The 19,680-nt window shown below is 53.6% G+C and overlaps 7 protein-coding genes across 7 annotated transcripts; 1 reads left to right on the plus strand and 6 right to left on the minus strand.

Annotated features, from left to right (window-relative positions):
* Positions 1–10: 10 nt before the first annotated feature.
* Positions 11–1,202, minus strand: HER10_EVM0012907 (uncharacterized protein). Its single transcript, XM_035482285.1, has one exon. The coding sequence runs from the start codon at positions 952–954 to the stop codon at positions 112–114; it is 843 nt and encodes a 280-aa protein (XP_035335496.1). The 5' UTR covers positions 955–1,202; the 3' UTR covers positions 11–111.
* Positions 1,203–2,320: 1,118 nt separating this feature from the next.
* HER10_EVM0010932 (cytochrome P450) lies at positions 2,321–4,246 on the minus strand. The gene is made up of 3 exons (XM_035480376.1): positions 4,046–4,246; positions 3,107–3,924; positions 2,321–3,050 (listed from the first exon to the last, which is right to left on the minus strand). The coding sequence occupies exons 1-3, from the start codon at positions 4,148–4,150 to the stop codon at positions 2,369–2,371; spliced, it is 1,605 nt and encodes a 534-aa protein (XP_035335337.1). The 5' UTR covers positions 4,151–4,246; the 3' UTR covers positions 2,321–2,368.
* Positions 4,247–7,217: 2,971 nt separating this feature from the next.
* Positions 7,218–7,579, minus strand: HER10_EVM0010634 (uncharacterized protein; the record flags this gene model as incomplete). Its single annotated transcript, XM_035480087.1, has 2 exons — positions 7,218–7,318; positions 7,381–7,579. The coding sequence occupies 2 exons, from the start codon at positions 7,577–7,579 to the stop codon at positions 7,218–7,220; spliced, it is 300 nt and encodes a 99-aa protein (XP_035335313.1).
* Positions 7,580–8,725: 1,146 nt separating this feature from the next.
* HER10_EVM0013162 (uncharacterized protein) lies at positions 8,726–9,260 on the minus strand (the record flags this gene model as incomplete). The annotated part of the gene is made up of 2 exons (XM_035482526.1): positions 8,726–9,082; positions 9,150–9,260. 2 exons carry the CDS (start codon positions 9,258–9,260, stop codon positions 8,726–8,728), a joined length of 468 nt encoding a protein of 155 aa, XP_035335516.1.
* Positions 9,261–11,180: 1,920 nt separating this feature from the next.
* Positions 11,181–12,201, plus strand: HER10_EVM0001499 (uncharacterized protein; the record flags this gene model as incomplete). Its single annotated transcript, XM_035471244.1, has 2 exons — positions 11,181–11,610; positions 11,702–12,201. Exons 1-2 carry the CDS (start codon positions 11,211–11,213, stop codon positions 12,199–12,201), a joined length of 900 nt encoding a protein of 299 aa, XP_035334648.1. The 5' UTR covers positions 11,181–11,210.
* A 1,231-nt stretch (positions 12,202–13,432) lies between these two features.
* On the minus strand, positions 13,433–16,337 carry HER10_EVM0002513 (serine endopeptidase; the record flags this gene model as incomplete). Its single annotated transcript, XM_035472220.1, has 4 exons — positions 13,433–15,312; positions 15,392–15,489; positions 15,526–16,141; positions 16,220–16,337. The coding sequence occupies 4 exons, from the start codon at positions 16,335–16,337 to the stop codon at positions 13,433–13,435; spliced, it is 2,712 nt and encodes a 903-aa protein (XP_035334726.1).
* A 405-nt stretch (positions 16,338–16,742) lies between these two features.
* HER10_EVM0012888 (major facilitator superfamily transporter) lies at positions 16,743–19,430 on the minus strand. The gene has a single exon (XM_035482267.1). It carries the CDS (start codon positions 18,721–18,723, stop codon positions 16,975–16,977), a length of 1,749 nt encoding a protein of 582 aa, XP_035335492.1. The 5' UTR covers positions 18,724–19,430; the 3' UTR covers positions 16,743–16,974.
* Between the last annotated feature and the right edge of the window lie 250 nt (positions 19,431–19,680).

A 19,680-nucleotide genomic window follows, 5' to 3' on the forward strand; every position in this document is an offset into this window, starting at 1 on the left:
GTCTCAGGATCGGTCTCATGAATACAATATATTAAAGCCAACTATTAACACAAGAATCCAATACCCAAACCCCCGAGATACAATCTCGAACAGACTTCATTCATTCACCCCTTAGAACATCGCAACGGCAACAAGACCACACAAAGCCGCAACAGCGACCCCGAAAGACGCACGCCCAGCAGACGCAACCTGCACAACAGAAGGCAAAGGCTTCGCAGTCGCAGTAGGCGCCGCACCGGTAGCAGAACCAGAGCAAGCAGTAGGCGTAACAAGCGACCCGTCAGGTCCGAAGGGGCTGTAGCCGAGGCACCCGGCGTACTGCGCAGCGCAGGTGGACATGTTGGCGCCGGGCGCGCTGCGGCACTTGTTGTAGGCGTCGTTGCAGCCCGCGACGCAGGCGGCGCCGGTGGTCGCGGGGGGGACGACGCCGGTCGCGATGGGGGGGACGGCAGAGTTGGTGCCGGGGGGAACGATGCCTGTGGCGATGGGAGGGACGGCGGCGGTGCCGGAGCAAGCGGTGGGGGTCACGAGGGAGCCGTCGGGGCCGAAGGGGCTATATCCGAGGCAGCCGGCGTACTCGGCGGCGCAAGTGGCGCGGTTGGCGTCGGGAGCGCCGCGGCACTTGTCGTAGGCGGCAGCGCAGGTGGCCGGGCAGTCGGGGTTCGGGGCGACGCCGGTAGGCATGGGGCCGGTGTGGGTGATGGTGCAGGGGCAGTCGGTGATGGTGAAGGTGGTGGGCTCCTTGATGGTGTAGGTGTGCTTGCCGTGGTAGATGATGGTGGGCTCGGGGCAGTAGGTGGTGATGGCGGTGACGACCTGGGTGTAGGTGCCGTTGGTGAGGAGGGCGGCGACCGGGGCGGCGACGACGGGGGCGTCGGCCACGGGGGAGCCGGAGGTGAGCTGGGCGGCGCTGATGATCAGGCCGGCCAGGAGGGGAGCCACGTGAGAAGACATGTTGTTGGGGTTTGGGTGGTGAAGACCGTGTGGTGTAAAAGAGTGTGGTATGACTTGATGTCAAAGTTGTGAATGAGTGTGTGGGTTGAGATGGAAAGAAAGTTGAGTCTGTAGGAGAACTCTGATCATGATTTATAGGACATCGAGTTGAAGCCAAGACGGTGAATTAAACGTAAACATTTCAGCTAGCGTTGATGGCCAAGGGGTAGTTTGTTGGTAAAACTCGGATCACATCCGGTCTGGATGACATTTTACATTCCGGTGCTGTTGTGTTTGTCGTGCCTCGTTCTCCAGCAAGAATTCACTTAGTCGCGTCTCGTATTCTCTTCCCCAAGAACTTCGCTCCTAGTCCCTCGTATCTTTGCTAGCGTTCTACCCGTCATGCTTGCCGACCGACTAACGCTCTTCTGCGTTCTCTCATCCTGCCGCGCCTATTTTAATCTTAAAACGCCAAAGTCTTAGCCATTTTCCTGGGGAAAAGGTAAGGAAAGGGGGTGAGTGTCGGCGCCACGATGGTGGAATGTACGCCATCTCGGCTACGGCCATCAAATCATCAACGTCAATCGTGCGTCAATCGGACTTTGGTCTCACCCCAGAGTTCATCTCGGGCCGGAATGTTTTATCCATACTAACGAGTCACCGTCCGTGTCTCTTGACACTTTTTATTTGGCATGGCCCCCCGCTTGAATGTCACAGGTTGTGGTCAGGAGTCAAGGGAGGACCTTTGATACGAGATTTATCTAGTAGCCTCCTCATACGATGGTGACGGACCAACTGGCTCGGAATGGACTCCGACAGAGAACAAACTTAAAGAGAATTTCCTGTTCTCACGTTGGTAAAAGTGTTTGGGTGATCAATTGCCTCAAACCATCTACCTTACATCGAGTCTTTACCTGATGACAATCTTCTCCGGAACTTGGCTAAGATTGAGTGTTCCTCTCAACAAGCAAGCGTACAGACGACAAGGGCAAACGCAGACTGGACAGCGCCCATCCTACCATTAGTAGTCATGTGGCACGCGATACCAACAATAATGGTAGTGAGTTCATGTTGTCACTCGATTCAAGTAAGATTACTTAGCTGAGAATCTGTCCCAGCTTCAGTCATACTTCAGACCCAGGATGCAGAGAAATCCAGTCATCACCCATCACCTTGGAGCTTCCTCAAGGTGCTGCCGCTAACCTCTGAGACAATGACATTAATGTGTGACAATCGTCCAAATTATGTACACCACCATAATCTCCACTGTGTGCCCGACTCACTGCACTATTCTCCTGGTCGAGGCACCACTGCTGACCTTGGAACCACCTCGACACCCAGATCGCTCAGCGGGCGGTCCTAAGCGCAGAACCTACAGAGCTTTCGCCCCAAGAGACCACGTCTTAGTCGGAGTCGGCATGTCCGAGCCGACCGCTTACTTCCTCTCCCTGACGTGCACCTTCATCTTCATATCGTGCCTCGGCCTAGCCTCCATACCAACCATCTGGAAAGCCAAATCGCCCACCTTGTGATCGATATCCATATAATCGACCCTCTGCGTAGTCCCATTCACAATCGTCTCGAAGTCGAACCACCGCACCGTGAGCAACAACATGATGCGCAGCTCATCCATGGCCAAATCCTGCGCAATACACGCCCTGGGCCCGCGCTCAAAAGGCCGCCACGCGAAGCGGTGCATATCCTTGGCGTCCTCGCCCAGGAACCGATCGGGTCGGAAACTCTTGCTGTCCTCGCCCCAGACTTTGGGGTCCATGTGCGTCGAGTGGGCGCAGGGGATGACCATGAGGTTCTTGACGGGCCAGCGGCGGCCGTTCCACTCGAGGTGCGTCGTTCCGGGCGGGGCCTGGCGGATGGTGAAGCCGATAGGGAAAAAGCGGAGCGTCTCCTTGATGACGGCGTTGGTGAAGTCCATGTCGTTTGTCTTTTGCGGGTTCGCGATGAGCATCTCGACGGTGGTGTCGAGGTCCGGGGAGAAGTGCTCGTCGTGCTCGGCGCGGAGGCGGGCGACAACGTCTGGGTAGAGGGAGAGGAACATTGTGACCCAGGTGAAGGTGTCGGTGGTGGTGCCGTGACCTCCGAGGAGGAGGGCCTTGAGGCTGGTTTGGTCGTTAGCGAGGATCGACATGCGACGCGTGAGAAGGGATTAACTTACTTGGTGACAGCGGTGTCGATGAACTCGTCGTCGAGACCCATGCCCGGTCCGCTCTGGATTCTGTCGAGGACGATGCGATCCAAGACACTCTTGACCTGTCGTCGCGAAGGCAACTCCTTCTCGTCCTGCAGGATGCGCAACCTCTCCTTCATCTCCTTGGCCAGGGTATCCCTAACGCGATCCTTGAGCGCCTGCAACTTCTGCTGTGCCTTGCGCTTCTTCCACGGGTTACGGGTGCCGATGAAGGTCGTGGCGGGGTTAATCGAGTTTCGCAAATCCTCAAGCAGCGGCGAACCAGATCTCTGGGCCTCGAGAGAGACACCGAACACAATCTTGCCGACAACGTCGAAGATGGTCTTGGCCGACTCCTCCTCCATGTTGAACGACTCGCCCTTGGCAGCAAACGCGCGAAGGCGCTCGTGGAAGATGAGGACCTGCTCGGCAATCATGCCGGCCATGGGTTTGACGTAGGTGGGCGTGAAGCCGGAGCCGACCATGCGGTGGTTGTACTTCCAGCGGTCGCCGTTGGAGGCGGCGATGCTGTCCTTGCCGGTGAAGGGACGGAGGAACTGCTCGATGGTGGGGTGCTTGGGGTAGGGGTTCGTGGTGAGGACGAGCTGGGCGGCGTCCGGGTCGGTGATGATGACCTGGGACTCGACAAAGGGCCACATGTCGACGTAGAAGATTCCGCCGAGGTTGTACTTTTGCGCCATGATGGTGTAGATGTGCTGGGGGTGGGTGAAGAGCGGGAGCGTGGCTGCCAGCTCTTCCCAGATGATTGTGTGCGCCCAGATCCATGAGTGCTTTGGCGGTTGAGGCTATCGTGACAAGACACCAAAAGAGTCAGCATTGTGACTTTCGTGAGCTGCATGCTTTGCGCCTATCTACTCTGGTCCGCATGCAGAACGTGGCGGAGTGAGTTGAGAATGAAGTTCTTACCAATCCTCTGAATCTGGTTCTCATGTACACGGCCTTGAAAGCCCAGTACACGGCCGTGGCGAGAGCCACGCTGGCCGCGATCAGCCAGTTGGAAACGCCAAACATCGTGAGCCTCAAAGCTTGGGGGTATCGCCAAGCTATTTCCCGGGAAGATGACGAAAGGGAGGGGAAGAAAACAAAACGAAAAAGGGACGAAAGAACTCTTGCTGCCCACACGCAGTACAAAAGAAGAGAAAAAAGCTACGTAGTGAAGAAGATGGCGGGGTATTAGGGTCAGATTTCATCTACGACCTACCAATCCTAGGCTCTACGTAATGTCACATTCGGGGCAGAATAACCAGAGGAAAAATGCCTCTCTCTCACACTGACTTTTTTTTTCTTCAGCAAGGGGGGGTCTGTAAGTTTGGTCCTTTCGATGTGATCGTCCTCCCGCCAGTGCGTCTTACTGGGGGGGAGGGGGTGTGCGATGCGTGAAGATGGTTGCATCCTTTGTTGAACGGTGGGGTCGAGAGGATCAGATTAGATGATCTGATAAGATGATTGAAAGAGATCAGTGATCGCGGATTGGATGAATTCAGAACGGCCGACAAGGGTGGGAAGGGGAGGGCGTGAGATGAGTAAAAAAGGCCACGCAGGAACTACAGGAAGTTCCCGGAATTGGTTCCATGTCGTGATGAACGAGGGGGCGTGGATGGTGGTCAGAAACGCCGTCGGCCCCAGTTTCAATGGCTTCACGTTGTTTAGCGCGGGTTTGCAAGCTTTTCGCGGCGGACTCGACCAGTCAACGTGCGGAGGATTCAGTTTTGTTTTGTCAACGGTCCGGTCCGCTCATAGGCACTCAGATTCGGTGACGATGCGGCGTTGCTTCGTCTCTTCATACAGCCACCGAAGATTTCCAGGTGCGTGTGATGATATGCACATGTCGAGTGCGCTGGAACATATTTCTTCATCAACTCTTACGGTTGCTGGATTTTGCACTTCCGCGGCCAGTTAATGATGTTGACGCTGGCTGAATGGTACGTTGTATCCATTATGTTTTTGCGTGCAGAGAGCTAGGCGGAATGTGGGTGGGAGTCCGCCGATGGGTGGCCGATGACCGAGGAACCTTCAAGGATTCGAAAAAGGTTCGAACGTGAGATGGTGCCTTTAGTTTTTATCAACCTCCTTGAAGTATCATGGGCAGGCTTCTTCCTGGCCTCACGGAGGGAGCTATTCAAATCCGACCGCAACTGAGACTCAAGAGTGCTGAAGCTTCAATGCCTGGCAGTGAAGCTAGGTGCCAGACTCAATGACGGGGAATTCTGAGAACCTCACTCTCGGAGACAATCCACCACACAATCCACATCCCGCCGGTGGGATAGGTCCACAGGGCCTTGGCTGGGCTGCCGAATTGCGTCTTCTCCATCGAGACGGGGAGTCAGCGGGGAGTCAATACGAGCTTCAAAGCCAATGCATGCTGCAGTTGAGTAGTTGTACCACTTTCTGCACGTAGCAATTCAAGATTTTTCATACAAAGTAAGTAGTCCAATAGCGGTGTCTTCCCGAGACTGTAGACTGTGGTCTCACGGTTCTGGCTGCTTGCAGCATGAACTTTGGGCGATCCACAGAGGCGCAAAAGCGAATGTGTACTCGGTGCGCGAGGAGGGGCTAAGGTGGGGGAGAAGAAGGAGAGAAAAAATACCACTTCAGATGAACCCCTGCTTCTTCAGCAGATGCTAAGCTTTCTTGGACAGCGGCACGGCGGCTACGATCTTGACAGCGCCAACAAAGATGAGCGCTTCCAGTGTTGGAACAGGCTGGCGCATGTGAATACTGCGTTGATAAATAAGTAGGTACCTTGCTTCATGCATTAGTAACTGACGGCAAAATGTCAGCCATCTACCGTGGAACCCAGTTACATAAGGCACACACTTATGTAATCTCAACGCTCCATTTGAAATTGAAAGTTTCAACTCTTAAGCCGCCTGAGCACGCAAAAAACACCTACCTCATCCACTTGATGAGGCAAAAGTTCCGAAACCGAGAATCGAACTCGGGGCTATGCCTAACCTCTCGAGGAGATGAGAGGGCATCATGTTGGCCACTACACCATATCGGATGTTGATGTCTCATTGCTCGAAATTGGTGCTTGAGTATCCTGTGTGCTGAGAGTGGAGCTGGTGCTGGGCTTACCCTAGGTCTCCTTCCTCCAGGATGGTGCCGGTGACGGCGAATCAGGAAAGCGGCTAGCTGCATCATTTTCTCTTTCATGTTCTCTTTGAGGTTGAGAGTGGAGACCAACCCCGAAAAACAAGTTGAGTAAGGTAAGAGGAAAAGAGAAGGACGAGAATGAGCTGTCTTCCGTTCCAGAACTCCAAGGCGGATGGATGCACAGCTTCCCAGACGGAGCTCTCCAGATCTTCTAAACGGACAACAGAAGCGGCCTAATAACGCACGCAATCGGCTCCGGGAAAACTCTGTTCAACGGACAACCGGTGCGCGCCAAGTGCCGTTGCCTATCGTCCTCGACCATATGTGAGGACGCCAAGGCAGCATTTGGTGTAGCCAAGAGAAGCATCATGCATGGCTTTTTGCCTTGCTGGGCATGGATCGCGTTCTCATCTCGTGTCCAGAACGGGCGCGATCCGCGATACAAAGTCGCCCATCTCATCGTCGTGGGCCGTACTTCGACTTGATCAAATTCTTCTTGGTCAAAACCAACAAATCCGTCTCGAAACAAAAGGATTATGACAAGAACGAGATTCGAACTCGCGCGTGTTTCCACACCAGCAGGATCAGATTTTTACCTGAAGCTGGCGCCTTAGACCGCTCGGCCATCTTGCCATGATGAGGATTGCGGAAGCGGGTTGGGACCCGCTGCGGAGTGAGGCCCGGCCAGAGGGTCTCAAGACGACGCGGCGGAGCGGACTCCGTAAGCAATGACCAGTAGTGCACAAGGGGGCAGACGACGAGTACTCGAGAAAGCAGAGCGAATGGATTGCGTTGCTAAAAGGTATCTTGGTTGAAATCAAAACCGGCTATAATAGTGGTATCATCGGATCCTCTGCTGTTGCGTCAACGCCCATCCCTGTACGTTCATCCCGTGTGTCTCCCACCAAGCTTAACCTTCCGTATTATCCTCACCAGATTCGTGTGTAACACTTCCACCCAGGATTCGTGTGAGCTGACTCGCTTAGGCAGTCTTCTTGCCGGTAGCGACCTGCCGACCTTGCGAGGTGTACCGGACGTAGGCGTAGCCGCCGGCCGCAATGACGCCAATGATGACGAAGTTGCCTATTGGTACATGGAGTTAACAACAAGACGACAAGCAGCTGTATTGGTGGCGTGGGACTTACTCAAGACGAACTTGCCAAGCCCGCCAACGACATCGATTGCGCCTTGGAATACGTCGGTAATGAGATTGACGAGGCCGGTGAAGAAGCCGATGATGGTGTTGAAGATGGTCTGCAGAACGTGGTAGAAGGCGTTAAAGATGGAGGAGAGAAGCTCGTAGATGCTGCTGAACAGATCCTGGAGAGCGTTGGAGACGGCCATGATGACGGTTAGGGTTGTGGTTTGAGTTTAGCTGGAGTGTCTGGTTTGCGAATGAACTTGGGAGTCTGGATGCGATCGGGCAAAGGTGAATAAATGGAAGCTTCAGCTTTAGCTCCGGCAGCTCAAAAGGTCGATTGAGAACTGGCCGCACCGTTAGCTTTAAGAAAGGAGCCCACGCGGACGACAAACAACGTCCTTGTGACGCGATGGGCGCTGCCGCCTGAGACTTGGCTAACCCCAAGCGAACCAAAGCGGCGGGTTGGGGCAGGCAGGAGCCGACGCCAGTGACTGCCATGTGTGGTGAGAATTGTCGCCCGTGACGTCGGCATCGTGACGTCACCAGCCACACAGGCAATCACACAACGTTGGTCCAGCCACGCACCTTCCCATTCGTGCCATTCTCACCAGTAACAATTGGACGGCAGGAGTAGGTACGCACTCTGCGCACCATAGCTGCCACAGGAAGGAGGACAGAGCGGAGGGGTTCGTCCGGGCGGGAAGGAAAGGTGGAAGGGAACCGATATTGTCTCTCCCTTGTGGCTTCCGTCATCACGCATTCAAGCCACCTTTTACCCACGTGCCCCTGTCTCCTCATCCAGGGCATGCTAAGAAAGGGAGGAGGTGTTTGTCCGGCCAGCAGCCCTGAGCACCTTAATCACCTCATGTCTTTTTCGCATCGTACGGTGTGCGTTGTTTCCGGTTGTTAGTGATTTAGAGCGGTACCCTACATCCAACCTCTGATGAGATGGACTTATCTCAACTCCAGTCACCATACTCAGGGAATAGCAAGTTAGCAATCCAGCCATTCAGAGCTCGTTGGATGTGCGGCCTTACAATAAGCACTTAGAGGTTATTCTGCAGTTCGGAACCAATGAGCTCAATTTCTATGCTATCCCAAGTCCTCTTGAGCGACCAAAACGTGGTCAAGGCCATTCCCGTTCTAGCATGCTGCATCGGCTAAAATCAAACAGTCCAGAGGTGACCAGCTGTCATATCGATGCCCGTGCGACAAGTTCAAAGATTGTACTTAAATATTTGTCTGTGTACCATCTGTTTCAATCTTCATACATGAACAACATGCGCCGCCTTCTTCCATCATAGAAGAAACATCCATCGAACCAATACCCCAAGCCAAAAAAGAGCTCCTTAGTTGGCGGCGCAGTTATGGGGGTTGCCAGTACCGTCGGCCTTCTCCTTGGCTCCAATACCGCAGAACTTGAGATCCTTGGTGTAGTACACACGCATGGGACCAGGACGGTTGGTAGTCCCCTTCTTGGCGTTGAAGTCGTAGCGCTTGCCGTCTGCCAGGACAGGGAGCTCGTAGACGGTGCCGGAGCATCCCGAGGCAAATGTCATCACGTTGCCCCTGTTGTCAAACGGCTTGGGGTACCCGCTGGAGCCCGCGGTGGTCTTGGCTTCGCGGAGGTATCCGATGGATGTGTCGTATTTGACTGTTCCGTACAGGGCGCCGTCGTTCTTGGCTCCTGCTTTGCAGGTGTAGGACTATAGAGAGATCATTAGTTTTGATGCGATTTGGAGATGGTAGGCAGGAGGGATATGAAGTAATTACCTGGCCGGATTGACGAGTCTCAATGGTGCCGTCCTCGCCCAAGAGAGGAGTCGGGCTGGCGATGCTGGCAGTGGCAGCGAGGAGAGTAAGGATGTAAGTGTAGGAAACCATCTTGACAAGTTGGTGTTACTGAAAGTGATTTGCGAAGTGAGTGTGAGAAACGATTGAATGTTTTCAAGTTGTAAATGAGTGTAAGAGGCTTTGAAGTACCGTTGGATGAGGAGTGAGCTTGAGATTTCTTCATTTTGACGGTGCAAGACGACGCTATTTATCCCATGAAGTTGAGCACTTGTTGTTTCTTCTCTCCTAGGCCTCCAAGATGTCTCGAGGGAACTTGTCAGCCATGTTCCCGGTCCAGCCGAGTGAATGTGGTCTATGCTCACAATTCGTTGCGAGTCAGTGATGTATCAATGTACGGCCGCCAATATGATCTGCTTAGGTATATCTCAGAGACCTAATTATATTCTACCCCAACTTTGGCTACAATCGGGACAAAATAAGATGAGCTTCGATGTATCATATAGACCATGAACTCTATCACGATATAGCCTGGGCTTAATATACTCAACTTTTGAACAGACTATGCCAAATCGCTTTCACAACTAGAAATGAACACGACTCTTTGTATCTCTTGCTACCACACATACATGATAAGTCATAAATTCTTCATACGGTATCATGATGCTGGAGGCAAGTCAATACTTGCGTGCATCTCAATCTATGATGGCTAGATGCTGGCATGCAACGGGGCCGAAGTTCTTTTGCAACATCGATGGAGTGAAGGATCCCAAAGTAGCATTCAGCCATCTCAATTCGGGCCTACATATTCCCTGACGAGCTGACTCACACCTTCAAAGCACCAATATGTGAGTGAAAGACAACAAGATCATTTGTGAAAGTTCCCTAATGACTGACAGGTGAGTTACCCTATTCCTACGCCATAATACATCGGTTAAAGGTGCCGAATGAGTCGTTGATTGACTCCGCCGGCCAGCAGCAGGCCATTTTTACGAGACCTTGACACTGCCGATCATGGTACTGTATGTTCGCCGAGTGTTCATGGCTATCTCCACCAAATGTAACCTTGCTGCGAGCGGTTTCATGCCTCCATAGCCGGCTTGAGTGATCCGTTCTATGAGTCTAAAACAACAAACACCGTCTCTGTTTACCAAGTATGCCAAGCTACAAGCAATCATCTCATCAGCCGTAATAGAGTACTCCAGAGCTCGCCTGAAATCCGGAACGAGCGGATGTCTAAGTGTTGATATTGCTTCTAGAAATGTTGCCAATGCAATAGAATGTCAAATAGCTCAAACTTCAACGTCAGCTTGGTAACAAACTTCAGATAGACTAGAAAGCCGGGGTATCTGTAAATCACGATCCAAAGAAAGGCAGAAAAATCGAACGACCTCATTCTTCTGCCTAGAAATCTCCCTCCTTCGGACGATTCGAACAGCACGCTTGGTACGGGACCGGGCATTGCCATCACCCCTTTTATCGACAGCAAGGTTCATAGGATGACCAACTATAGCCAACATACCCCAAACAAACCACCTATTTAGACTTTGCTAAACTCTGGTTGCCTAGCAGAAAACGAGCTCTGGGCGTCTGAAGTTCATGGTGCACCGGCGCCCCGGCACGGGTTGACGGCATGGCGCCGTTTGAGGGGGAAAGGGCGGGGACCCCCCTTTTAGGGCTGTGCAGGGCGCCGACGGGGACGCCGGGCCCCGAAACATGGTCGCCTATCCTGGCGCGCGCTGCGGCCTGGAGGCGCCATCCCTGGGGCCTGAAGAGGCCTGGCGACTTTCCCTTTCCAGAAGCCGGGCTTTTATTTATGGGCTAGGGGGTGAACTCTAATTGGGAGTGTTCGCCGGATGACGGCAGCTTTACTTGAACTACCAAAAGTCGATGCAACTGTCTGTCACCCCGACGCCCAATTGATACATTGTCAAGCAGTAAATTCAACGATATCTGGAAGAAGAAACCGTTTGATACAGCTACATTTTAATCCAGAAAGTAACAAACAGCCCATTGCAAAGTCATCTCGTCTCACAACCAACGATGTCGGCGGTGCAACTTCAACTAGAAGACCCTGGTGCGCCTCCCTTCGCCGCCAGAGTCGTCGAGATACTCAATTCTGCCTTCGACTCGCATAGTGCTATCTCGACCGAGAAGGCCGCCGCGGCAATGAACTCGCTCTTCACTTCAGATTACGAAGAACATGGCACAGCAGGTTCTTTCCTCTGGTGGTTCTGGGATCTCATGCACGACCTAGTCCGTCAGATTCCCTACGACCGGCGTGAGCAAGATCAGCTGGCGGCAGTCATCAAGGCGCTCATCAGTCTTCCACCCAATACGGTCATCCTGGGCGAAGAATGGGGAGGTGCAAGTGACAACTCGGTCGAGGTGTGGAAGAGTCTTCCCATGTTCGCGAATACCTTGAACGAATCGCTCAGTGATGGTAAGATCATACCCCGCTCCTGTGTTCATGCAACTACCTTCAAACGGTCCTACCATCACAAAGCACTTACTGATATGAGACCTCATGACAGGGGATCCAAGAGCTCCGAGTGAAGAAGCACGAAAAGATCGCCAAGTAAACCTGCAAGCATACGCAGCCCGAGTCGCAGGCCTAGGCCTCGTCCCTCTAGAAACAAACGCAATCTGGGCGCTCGTAGATGCTCTAGAAGGCACAATCAAGCCCGTCCGCGCTGCCCCAGACGAGATCGACTCAGATCCAGCCGCCGTAGAGGACATCACACACAAAACACGTATCGCCGCAGCGTGGATGATCCACGCCGGCCACCTCTTACACGGGCGCGACGAGGTGGTGAGCGGGGCGACAGCCGGACCCCTGTGGAAGCTCGATAAGAAGGAAGCTGTGAAGTTGAGGCGCAAGTTCAAAGGGACTGATGGGCTTTGTCCCGAGCGGTGGCAGCTGTGGAAGGAGAGGTTTGCGGTTATTCGGGATGCTGAGGGGCTTGATGAGGGGGCGCGGAGGGATGCTGGTGATGCTTACACGGCAATGGAGAAGATTGAGAAGGGAGTGTAGGTATTAGTTGAAATCCATTGCATGAACGAGGATAAGACATTGCCTTTTTTTTTTAAACCCCCCCAACTCTCTTACCACCCCCAGGGAATATTCTCCCATGCAGTGAAGTAACTCAGCTTCAATATTTGTCTTTGAGAAAGCGTTACCAAAGTCGTCCCTGGGTTTCCCAAAAAGTTCGTAAAAGCCTTTCCGGCTTTAGCTCTTACACACCGAGATCTCACGTATCACATTCCTCATGTTGCCTCCTCGATCCTCCGACAACCTCTCTACCAGGGCCTCCCGATCCTTCGGATCGCTGCCGGGGTAGCCACCTTCCCCATCCCGACTTAGTCTGGTTGCAGGCTTACAGCCAAGACTCTAGGGATCCTTCCTCACCTTCAACCTCTCTTCAAAACGGTTTGATGGATTCAAGCCACGGCCTTGGGTCCTTCTGCTTCTGTTATGGTGGAGGATTTGAAGGATGAGAAAAGATAGTGAACCTGGATGAAGTTGAATTCCTTAGTGTGGGCGTAAGTTTCAATAGCTAGGATGCGTCTGAGGAAAGCAGGTTTTGGAATTCATATAAAACAATGTGCTGATCACCTCAAAGAGCTTGTTGATGTCATTTACAACATCGCCTACCCAATCCTTCAACTCATTTCATCGACCAAACGTAGCCTGATCCGCCAACATTCTGACGAAATCAATAACAAAATGAAGGCCGCCATCTTCCTATCCGCTTTCGCTATCCTCCTCGCCGGCGTCAACGCCATTGCCACGAACGAGAACCAGCACGCCGTAAGGGCACTCGTAAGCACACTCATCTTCATAGAACGAGTCAACTCAATGAATGCTAACCCGTACCTGGTGTAGATTGAGGCTCGCTGCCATTGCGACGGCGCCTGCTGCAATGGCTATTGGTGCACCGACACTGACGTCGGAACTTGCTGTAACGACGTGCCTTGCTAGGTTCTCCGAGGTACCTAGATGGAAGAGAGACGCCAGACCTGCGCTGGGTTTTCGCTGCATTCCCAGTCTTTGGTGTACTTCTAGCTACTAGTATGTACGAAGTATAAACGCTTCTCCAATAACTTAGACAATAAGAACTCAGTCCACGACGTCCTCATATCCTGATGAATTGATGTGCTTCAAGTGACCAACCCTTTCAAATCCTCACAATACGTCCTTAATCGACACAAAGCCTCTCCCTATCACTGCTTATACCATCTGGGATGACGTCCGATTTCATAGCCTACCCTATGGTAATATTCCCAGGAAGCCCAACACTCCTCCCATCATAAGCCAATCTCCACCTCCCACTCTCCCAAACATCCCAATCCCCCGCCCTCCCAGCATCCCCATTCAACCTCAACGCCCTGACCCTCCAAAAATACGCACCAGGCGGCACATACTTCCTATCCTCCTCCGATCCATCCCAAACCCACCAGCTCGAGGGCGCAGCCCAATTCTCCGCACTGCCCCTAAACGTCCCGGCCAATACATCCTCGCCCGTCTCGGCGCTGACAAGATCGTAGGTATACTCCCGGCTCGCAGTGACAAACACCTTGCGGAACCCGGGAAAGCCGAGGTCGCAGGTGACAGGCCACGCCGGCTTGGGGATGGTTCCGTTGAAGAGGCATGTGAAGAGGGTATCGGGCGGTACTTCCGTGTCGAGATTAGTCGAGGGGTCAACTTTGACGAGGTGCGATGCGTTGGGGTTGATCATCGGGATATCGACCAACGGTGTGCCGAAGCCGCTGTATGGAATCGTGAGCGTATTCGCCTCAGATGCAGAGGACACGATCTCAATGAAGCCTCCGAAGAAAATACCCCTAGACGTCGCAGGGAGCGCTGGATTGGATCGGACGGATACCGAGATAGTTGTAGATCCGCCCGGAGCAAGTTCCACCTCTGCCGGGGATATATCCACATCCGCATACACCGGATACCCTTCCGCACCAGTCAAGCCGTACGGATCCGTCTCGCTCAGGATATACCCCGACGCCGCGCCCAGATGTCTCAACTTATACTTCAACGTCTCCGTCCCCGTATTCTTTAAGCTGAGGGTCAGCGCCTCCGGCCGACGCGTCGTATCATTGAAGTCCAAACTCGAAATATTCACCAATGAGACGGTGTGAACAGCATCCCACGCGTCAACAAGTCCACCACCCTGACTGAACACCGGCGCCAGAAACTCCTTCTTCTGCCTCGCATCATCAATGAACCGCACCGGCTTCGCAGTCGATGTCACCACCGCGAGAATCTGCTGCGGATCGTAGTCCGGATGCCGTTCCTTCACCAGGGCGTACACGCCCACGGCAAACGGATTCGACATGCTCGTCCCGCCGACAACAGCCACGCCGCCATACCTCGGCAGGAACGTACTGAGGATATTCTCTCCCGGCGCGATGAAGGACGGGTAACTCTTTCCTTCGGGCGTGGGACCCCAGCTAGAGAACCCGGAGACGAGACCACTCGAAATATCATTGTCTCGGTAGAGTACCTCCTCATGCGCCTCAGAGATGTTCGAGGGGACGGAGATCCGTACAGAGGAGCCGTTGGAAAGTAGGCTCGCGAGGAAAAGCCCATCCTCGTTGGAGATCCGAGCAATGCCCTTGTAATTCCTGGAATATTCAGCAAACCCAGGCCGCCACTGCATCCCATCGACGACTGAGGCCGACGAAGGCTGATACCGCAACACGTACGGAATCCCCAACCCAAGCGCGAGCCGGGTTGACGTGTTCCCAGGACTCAACCAGCAATGATCTTCCTCAATGAGCATAATGGTATTCGCCGGGTCGGCAGGAGGGACAAAGCCCCCCGGCGCGGGGTTACACCCCTCCGGCAACCCTTCCGCAGAGCCAGGACTCCATAGAGTGAGGTTATTCCCGGCAGGAAAGTTGGCAGGAAACTGTGGCGCGTAACGAACGAAACCGGCATCATCGCCAGATGTGAAGTTGGCTCGCCACGTGTAATACGGCGTCGCAGAATTATCCGCCGACCCGATCGCCGCAGCACCACGGGCGTTGGCGGGTGATATGCCCGTGAACAAGCCCGGCCCGCCATTCCCAGACGCAACCGTCACCGCCGTTCCATTCGCAACGGCTTGGCTGACCAAACGAGCAACGGGCTCTAGTAGATGATCCAAACGTTGTCAGCTTCGGCATATCTCAGAACCCGGGAAGATTCTTGTGAAACGTTGTGAACTTACCCTCTTCAAAAGCAAGCCCAATTCCATACCCAATCATTATAAGATCAACATCCCTGCTACTGGCATTTTCAATGGCAGCCATCAAATTATCCAACCCACTCGGCGCAGCACCTTCACACGGGTCAAGTCCATACAGTTCAACCGTCACATTCGGCGCCACGCCTACTACCCCAAACTCTCTTTCCTCGCTCTCGGCGGCAATGATACCCAGAACATGCGTTCCGTGCAAGAAGTTAATGCAATTGTCGCCTGTAAAGTTGAAGGCATCCTCGACGTAGTTGTAGTTATACGCCACTCGCGTCTGAGAGAGCCCAGGAGAGGCAAGGTCAAAGCCCGTGTCGATTACCGCGATGCGCATGCCGGTGCCGAGGGTGCCTTCGGCGTGGAGGCGGGATACACCTGTGTCGTTGTGTGTTGGAAGGGTGAGTGATTGATACAATTCAGAGCTAGGGGATGCGGTGGTTTGTCGTTTTGCTTTGTGTGATGTTTCTCCCAGAAGAGCTGCATGTTGTTGGGGTCGCTGTTGTGGGTGTTGAGGCGTTTCATGACTCCACGAGGCGAGAGAAGCCTTCTCCACGAAGTCTAAGGACTGGATTATAGGCAGTACTTTGCTCCGGACTACTTCCCTATCTCCCTCGCAGGACAAGCTGAACGAGAGGCCTCGAAAGGACGGGGAGTTGAAGGTGTGACGGCGGGTAAATATGCATAGGTAGTCGAACATGCGTTGTTCTATAGTATCGAAAACAACGTCTGAACTCTAGAAAGGCAGGTCAGCCTTGTGGTACAACGAATTTGGTGCATTTTATATTGTATGAAATACCTGGTGACTGTCTTCAGTCAACTCTACCACAATGATGCTCGGGGCCTTGTTGGTAATAGTAGTTTGCTCTACGATGGCCAGCGCAAAGGCCACCGCGAGGTGAAGCAAGATGAGTAAGAACCTCATATTCGGAACCAGTGACTGAAGCAGTATGAAGAGAGGCAGAGCCCTTTGTAGATTAGGTAGTCGATGAAGCTTCTTTTGTAGTTCGCTCGATATAAAAAGTCGTGGGTAGAGTGAGGACGAAGTTGCGAAATACCCCACGCGTCCCGCGGACGCTATGTAAAACCCCCTGACTGCCGAGAAAACCATCAAAACTCTATGAAGAAGATTAATTGAAAGCAACATGGATATGCAACTCCTGAGAGATTGTGTCTGGATAATACGGGCTTTTCAAGGCTCCGTCTACGTAGGGACGTAGGTGGGACACTACAAGGGGTGATCAGGGGATTGGCTACTACGTAGCAGCGGATTTGAGTGATAATATTGAGCCAAACTTTGATGCAGCAATGATAGATAAAGATAATATTTGTGCCAGTCTTTGGCGTTGGCAGGCTACGCTGTAATATGAAGTGGTAAACCGAAAAGTGATCTAATGGAGAAATCCAACGCTTGCTCTATCGATTTCTTTGTGCAGCAACAATTCTGATACCTGAGGTATGTGTCGTAACCCATTCGATAAATGGGATCAGTCTCAAAAGGAAGTCTCAAAAGGAAGTCTGTAATGACAGACACTATGTCGTCTTTCTTGTAGTCGTATGGATCAGTCCGACTCGGCCGAAGCCTCTGGCTGGACCCGCTCCTCCGACAGCTTCGGGTTTCTCAACGCAAAAGCAAAGCCAACCATAGGCACGCAGATGCACAGTCCAGCAATGCACAGAAGCCTCTGCACACCACGATAGCTGTCAATGATTGCGTCTCTGATCTCTCCGCCAACTGGGTAATCTTCGATGGTGGAAAATGGCGAATTGTAGACCAGCGCCGCCAGGGTTTTGTTCGACTGGAACTCGAGGTTAGACTCGAGAGAGGGGTAGAGGAGTTGCGTCCACATGGCTCCCGACAGACAGTTTCCGAGGGCGCTTCCGACGTTGAAGATGGCGAGGTAGAGACTCGTAACGACGGCAACGTGCTCCCGATCGGACGACGCTTGGATGGAGGCCTGTGTTGGGTACGCAAACAGACCACCCGCCAAACCCATAATGATTTGGCCGGCAATAAGACCAGACTGTGAAGCAGAAGAAGCTCCTCCGGGGTATAATATGAGAAGACCAAAGGAGGCCGTGAAAATGCAAGCGCCAGTGATGATGATGCCCTTAAGTCTTCGAATCCTATAAATGACGACGCCCATCAAGACACCGCTGAAAACGCCAAAGAAGGAGAAGAATGACAAGATGCGGGTGGCCGTCTCGATAGGAAAGTCGAAGGCCACGACAAGAACGGTGTATAAATAGTTCCCCTGCGTCGACCAAGCAAAGTTGAGAAGACTGCGGACGGCCAGGGCTGACCAGACACCACGATCTTTGAGGAGGCGGAAGGGGATGAGTGGAACTTGGGCGTAGCGGCGCTCCCAGAAGATGAAGGCCGGAATGCAAAGCAGCCCAAAGGCGAGCGGAATGATGATTCCCGGGCTCTTCCAGTGGCTCACAGTTCCTCCCGCCAGAGTCAGAGGTGCCAGGGTGAAGGAGAATGCGGCAATGAGAATAGCAAGGCCGACGGCATCGAGTTGATGGAAGAGGTCAATGGTGGCCTTCTTCGACTCGGCATGACGATCAGCCTTTCGCGAGCGCTGGCCAAAGGTGTAGAGGCTAGTGAGGAGCGGGACGGAGCAGATGGGCAGGATGATAGCCCACATTCCAATGCCCCAGCGCCATGATGTGACTCTCAAGACGGCCGAGGTGACGTTGCCGCTGATCCAGGTGTTGAACACGAAGGGAATAGCGGGGATGTAACTGAAGAAGACCCGAGATCGCATCGACGAGAAGTCGGCCACGAGGACCTCTAGAAGGAGGACGATGCATGTCCAGCCAATCTGGTACAGAACGGCACCGAGGCAGAAGACTTCCACCGAAGACGCACTGGCCTCGAGGGCGGTCCCGACGACATAGAATAGGATCGAGGCGGCGATGGTCTCGAAGCGGCCGTAAATATCGGCGACCTTGGCCGCAGTGGGCTGCGATGCCACAGCGATAACACTTCGCAGCACGTTGATAGTTGAATGGGATGAGTGTAGGTTGAGGCTTGACGTGGCGTAGGGCTGGTATGTTCCCCGCACCTGGCTGTCGAGACCATAGGCGTAGCCGACCAGGAATATCCCGACAAAAAGCCAGACGCGCTCGGCACTGCTGATCTGGTTCGCGACGGTATCGGAGTGTGCGACGCCGCCCGAGGGCGCATCATGAGAGTGGAGGGTTGCGTCGGCTTGGCTCGGTGCTTCGACAGTGAGGTCGGACTCGAGGAGCGGCGAGGTCTCGCCGCCCGGGGAAGGGCGGCGCTTCGACCATAGTTTCGACATATCTCTGTCGGTTGTTGTTCTCCCTTGCGTTGTTCCTTTTTGGCGAAAACCTTATGTCTCGGTACTTCTGGGACGCGCGCCGCGGGCGGAGATGAGGTAAGGGACTAGAGGTCTGGGCAACCTCTTTGCGTGATGTCTCGTTAACAAACGTCCCCGTGCAGCACACCGAGTTCAACGATGGATGGAAGCTCGCGACCGTAGCATGCGCAGTCATCGGCGGGACTAGGAGGAAAGATTCTTCTCGGCTGTGTATCCGTATCGAGAGCCTGCTCAGGGGGGGTCCAGTCAGCAGGGGTTATTTGCGTAGGTAGTACACAGGTAAGTTGAGAAAGATGGTGGTTACTTGGGGTCTTCGTACCTTTGCGAGTTCAGAGATTCGCAGCTGGATGGGCAACTGGGCCGCAGAGGTCCATGGGAAATGATGCAGAAGCGACGTTTGGCAGCAGCCCTACCCGGCGGCCATGATGTGAAAAGATGTGCAGGCAAACAGGAAGGATTTCAGTCAACCACCCACAGCTGGCATTCTGACACCCCGGGCCTCATGATCAGGGGACCAACGAATGCTCTGTCAGCAGGCTATGCAGGCGTGGCAGTCGCGGGTGGGCAGCACGGCAGGCGAGGACCGGAGCCTGAGGTGGACGTGGACGGGGAAGGTGACAACACACAAGTCCCTCCTTCCTTCCTTCCAGGTTTTAGGTACCTGGCTGCACCTGCCTACCTTACCTTTTGGTGCCTTCCTGAGGTGACCGATCAGATTAGATCATCTGATAAAGAAGGCGCCCCACCAGCACCGTGGCCAATCACGCAATTCGGGATCGTCCGCTGCCCGCCGTAAGCGCCGATTTAATCCGCGGCCTTCTGCATTCTTGGAACACAACATACAGTGGCGTAAAGTCAAAGTTGAAGAGTGTTTGTTGTCTTTCTAAAGATCAGTACTTGATAACGCCATGTCGGTGG

Source organism: Colletotrichum scovillei (genome assembly GCF_011075155.1).
Source record: "Colletotrichum scovillei strain TJNH1 chromosome Unknown Contig00004, whole genome shotgun sequence".
Classification (NCBI taxonomy): domain Eukaryota; kingdom Fungi; phylum Ascomycota; class Sordariomycetes; order Glomerellales; family Glomerellaceae; genus Colletotrichum; species Colletotrichum scovillei.

Bases quoted from the DNA above. Each gene is read 5' to 3' on its own strand.
- HER10_EVM0010932 (XM_035480376.1), bottom strand. From the start codon at position 4,150: ATGTTTGGCGTTTCCAACTGGCTGATCGCGGCCAGCGTGGCTCTCGCC. The intron at 3,925-4,045 runs GTAAGAACTTCA...TTGTCACGATAG, and splicing joins GAACCAGATTCAGAGGATTG to CCTCAACCGCCAAAGCACTC. The intron at 3,051-3,106 runs GTAAGTTAATCC...CGACCAAACCAG, and splicing joins ATCGACACCGCTGTCACCAA to CCTCAAGGCCCTCCTCCTCG.
- HER10_EVM0012907 (XM_035482285.1), bottom strand. From the start codon at position 954: ATGTCTTCTCACGTGGCTCCCCTCCTGGCCGGCCTGATCATCAGCGCC.
- HER10_EVM0012888 (XM_035482267.1), bottom strand. From the start codon at position 18,723: ATGTCGAAACTATGGTCGAAGCGCCGCCCTTCCCCGGGCGGCGAGACC.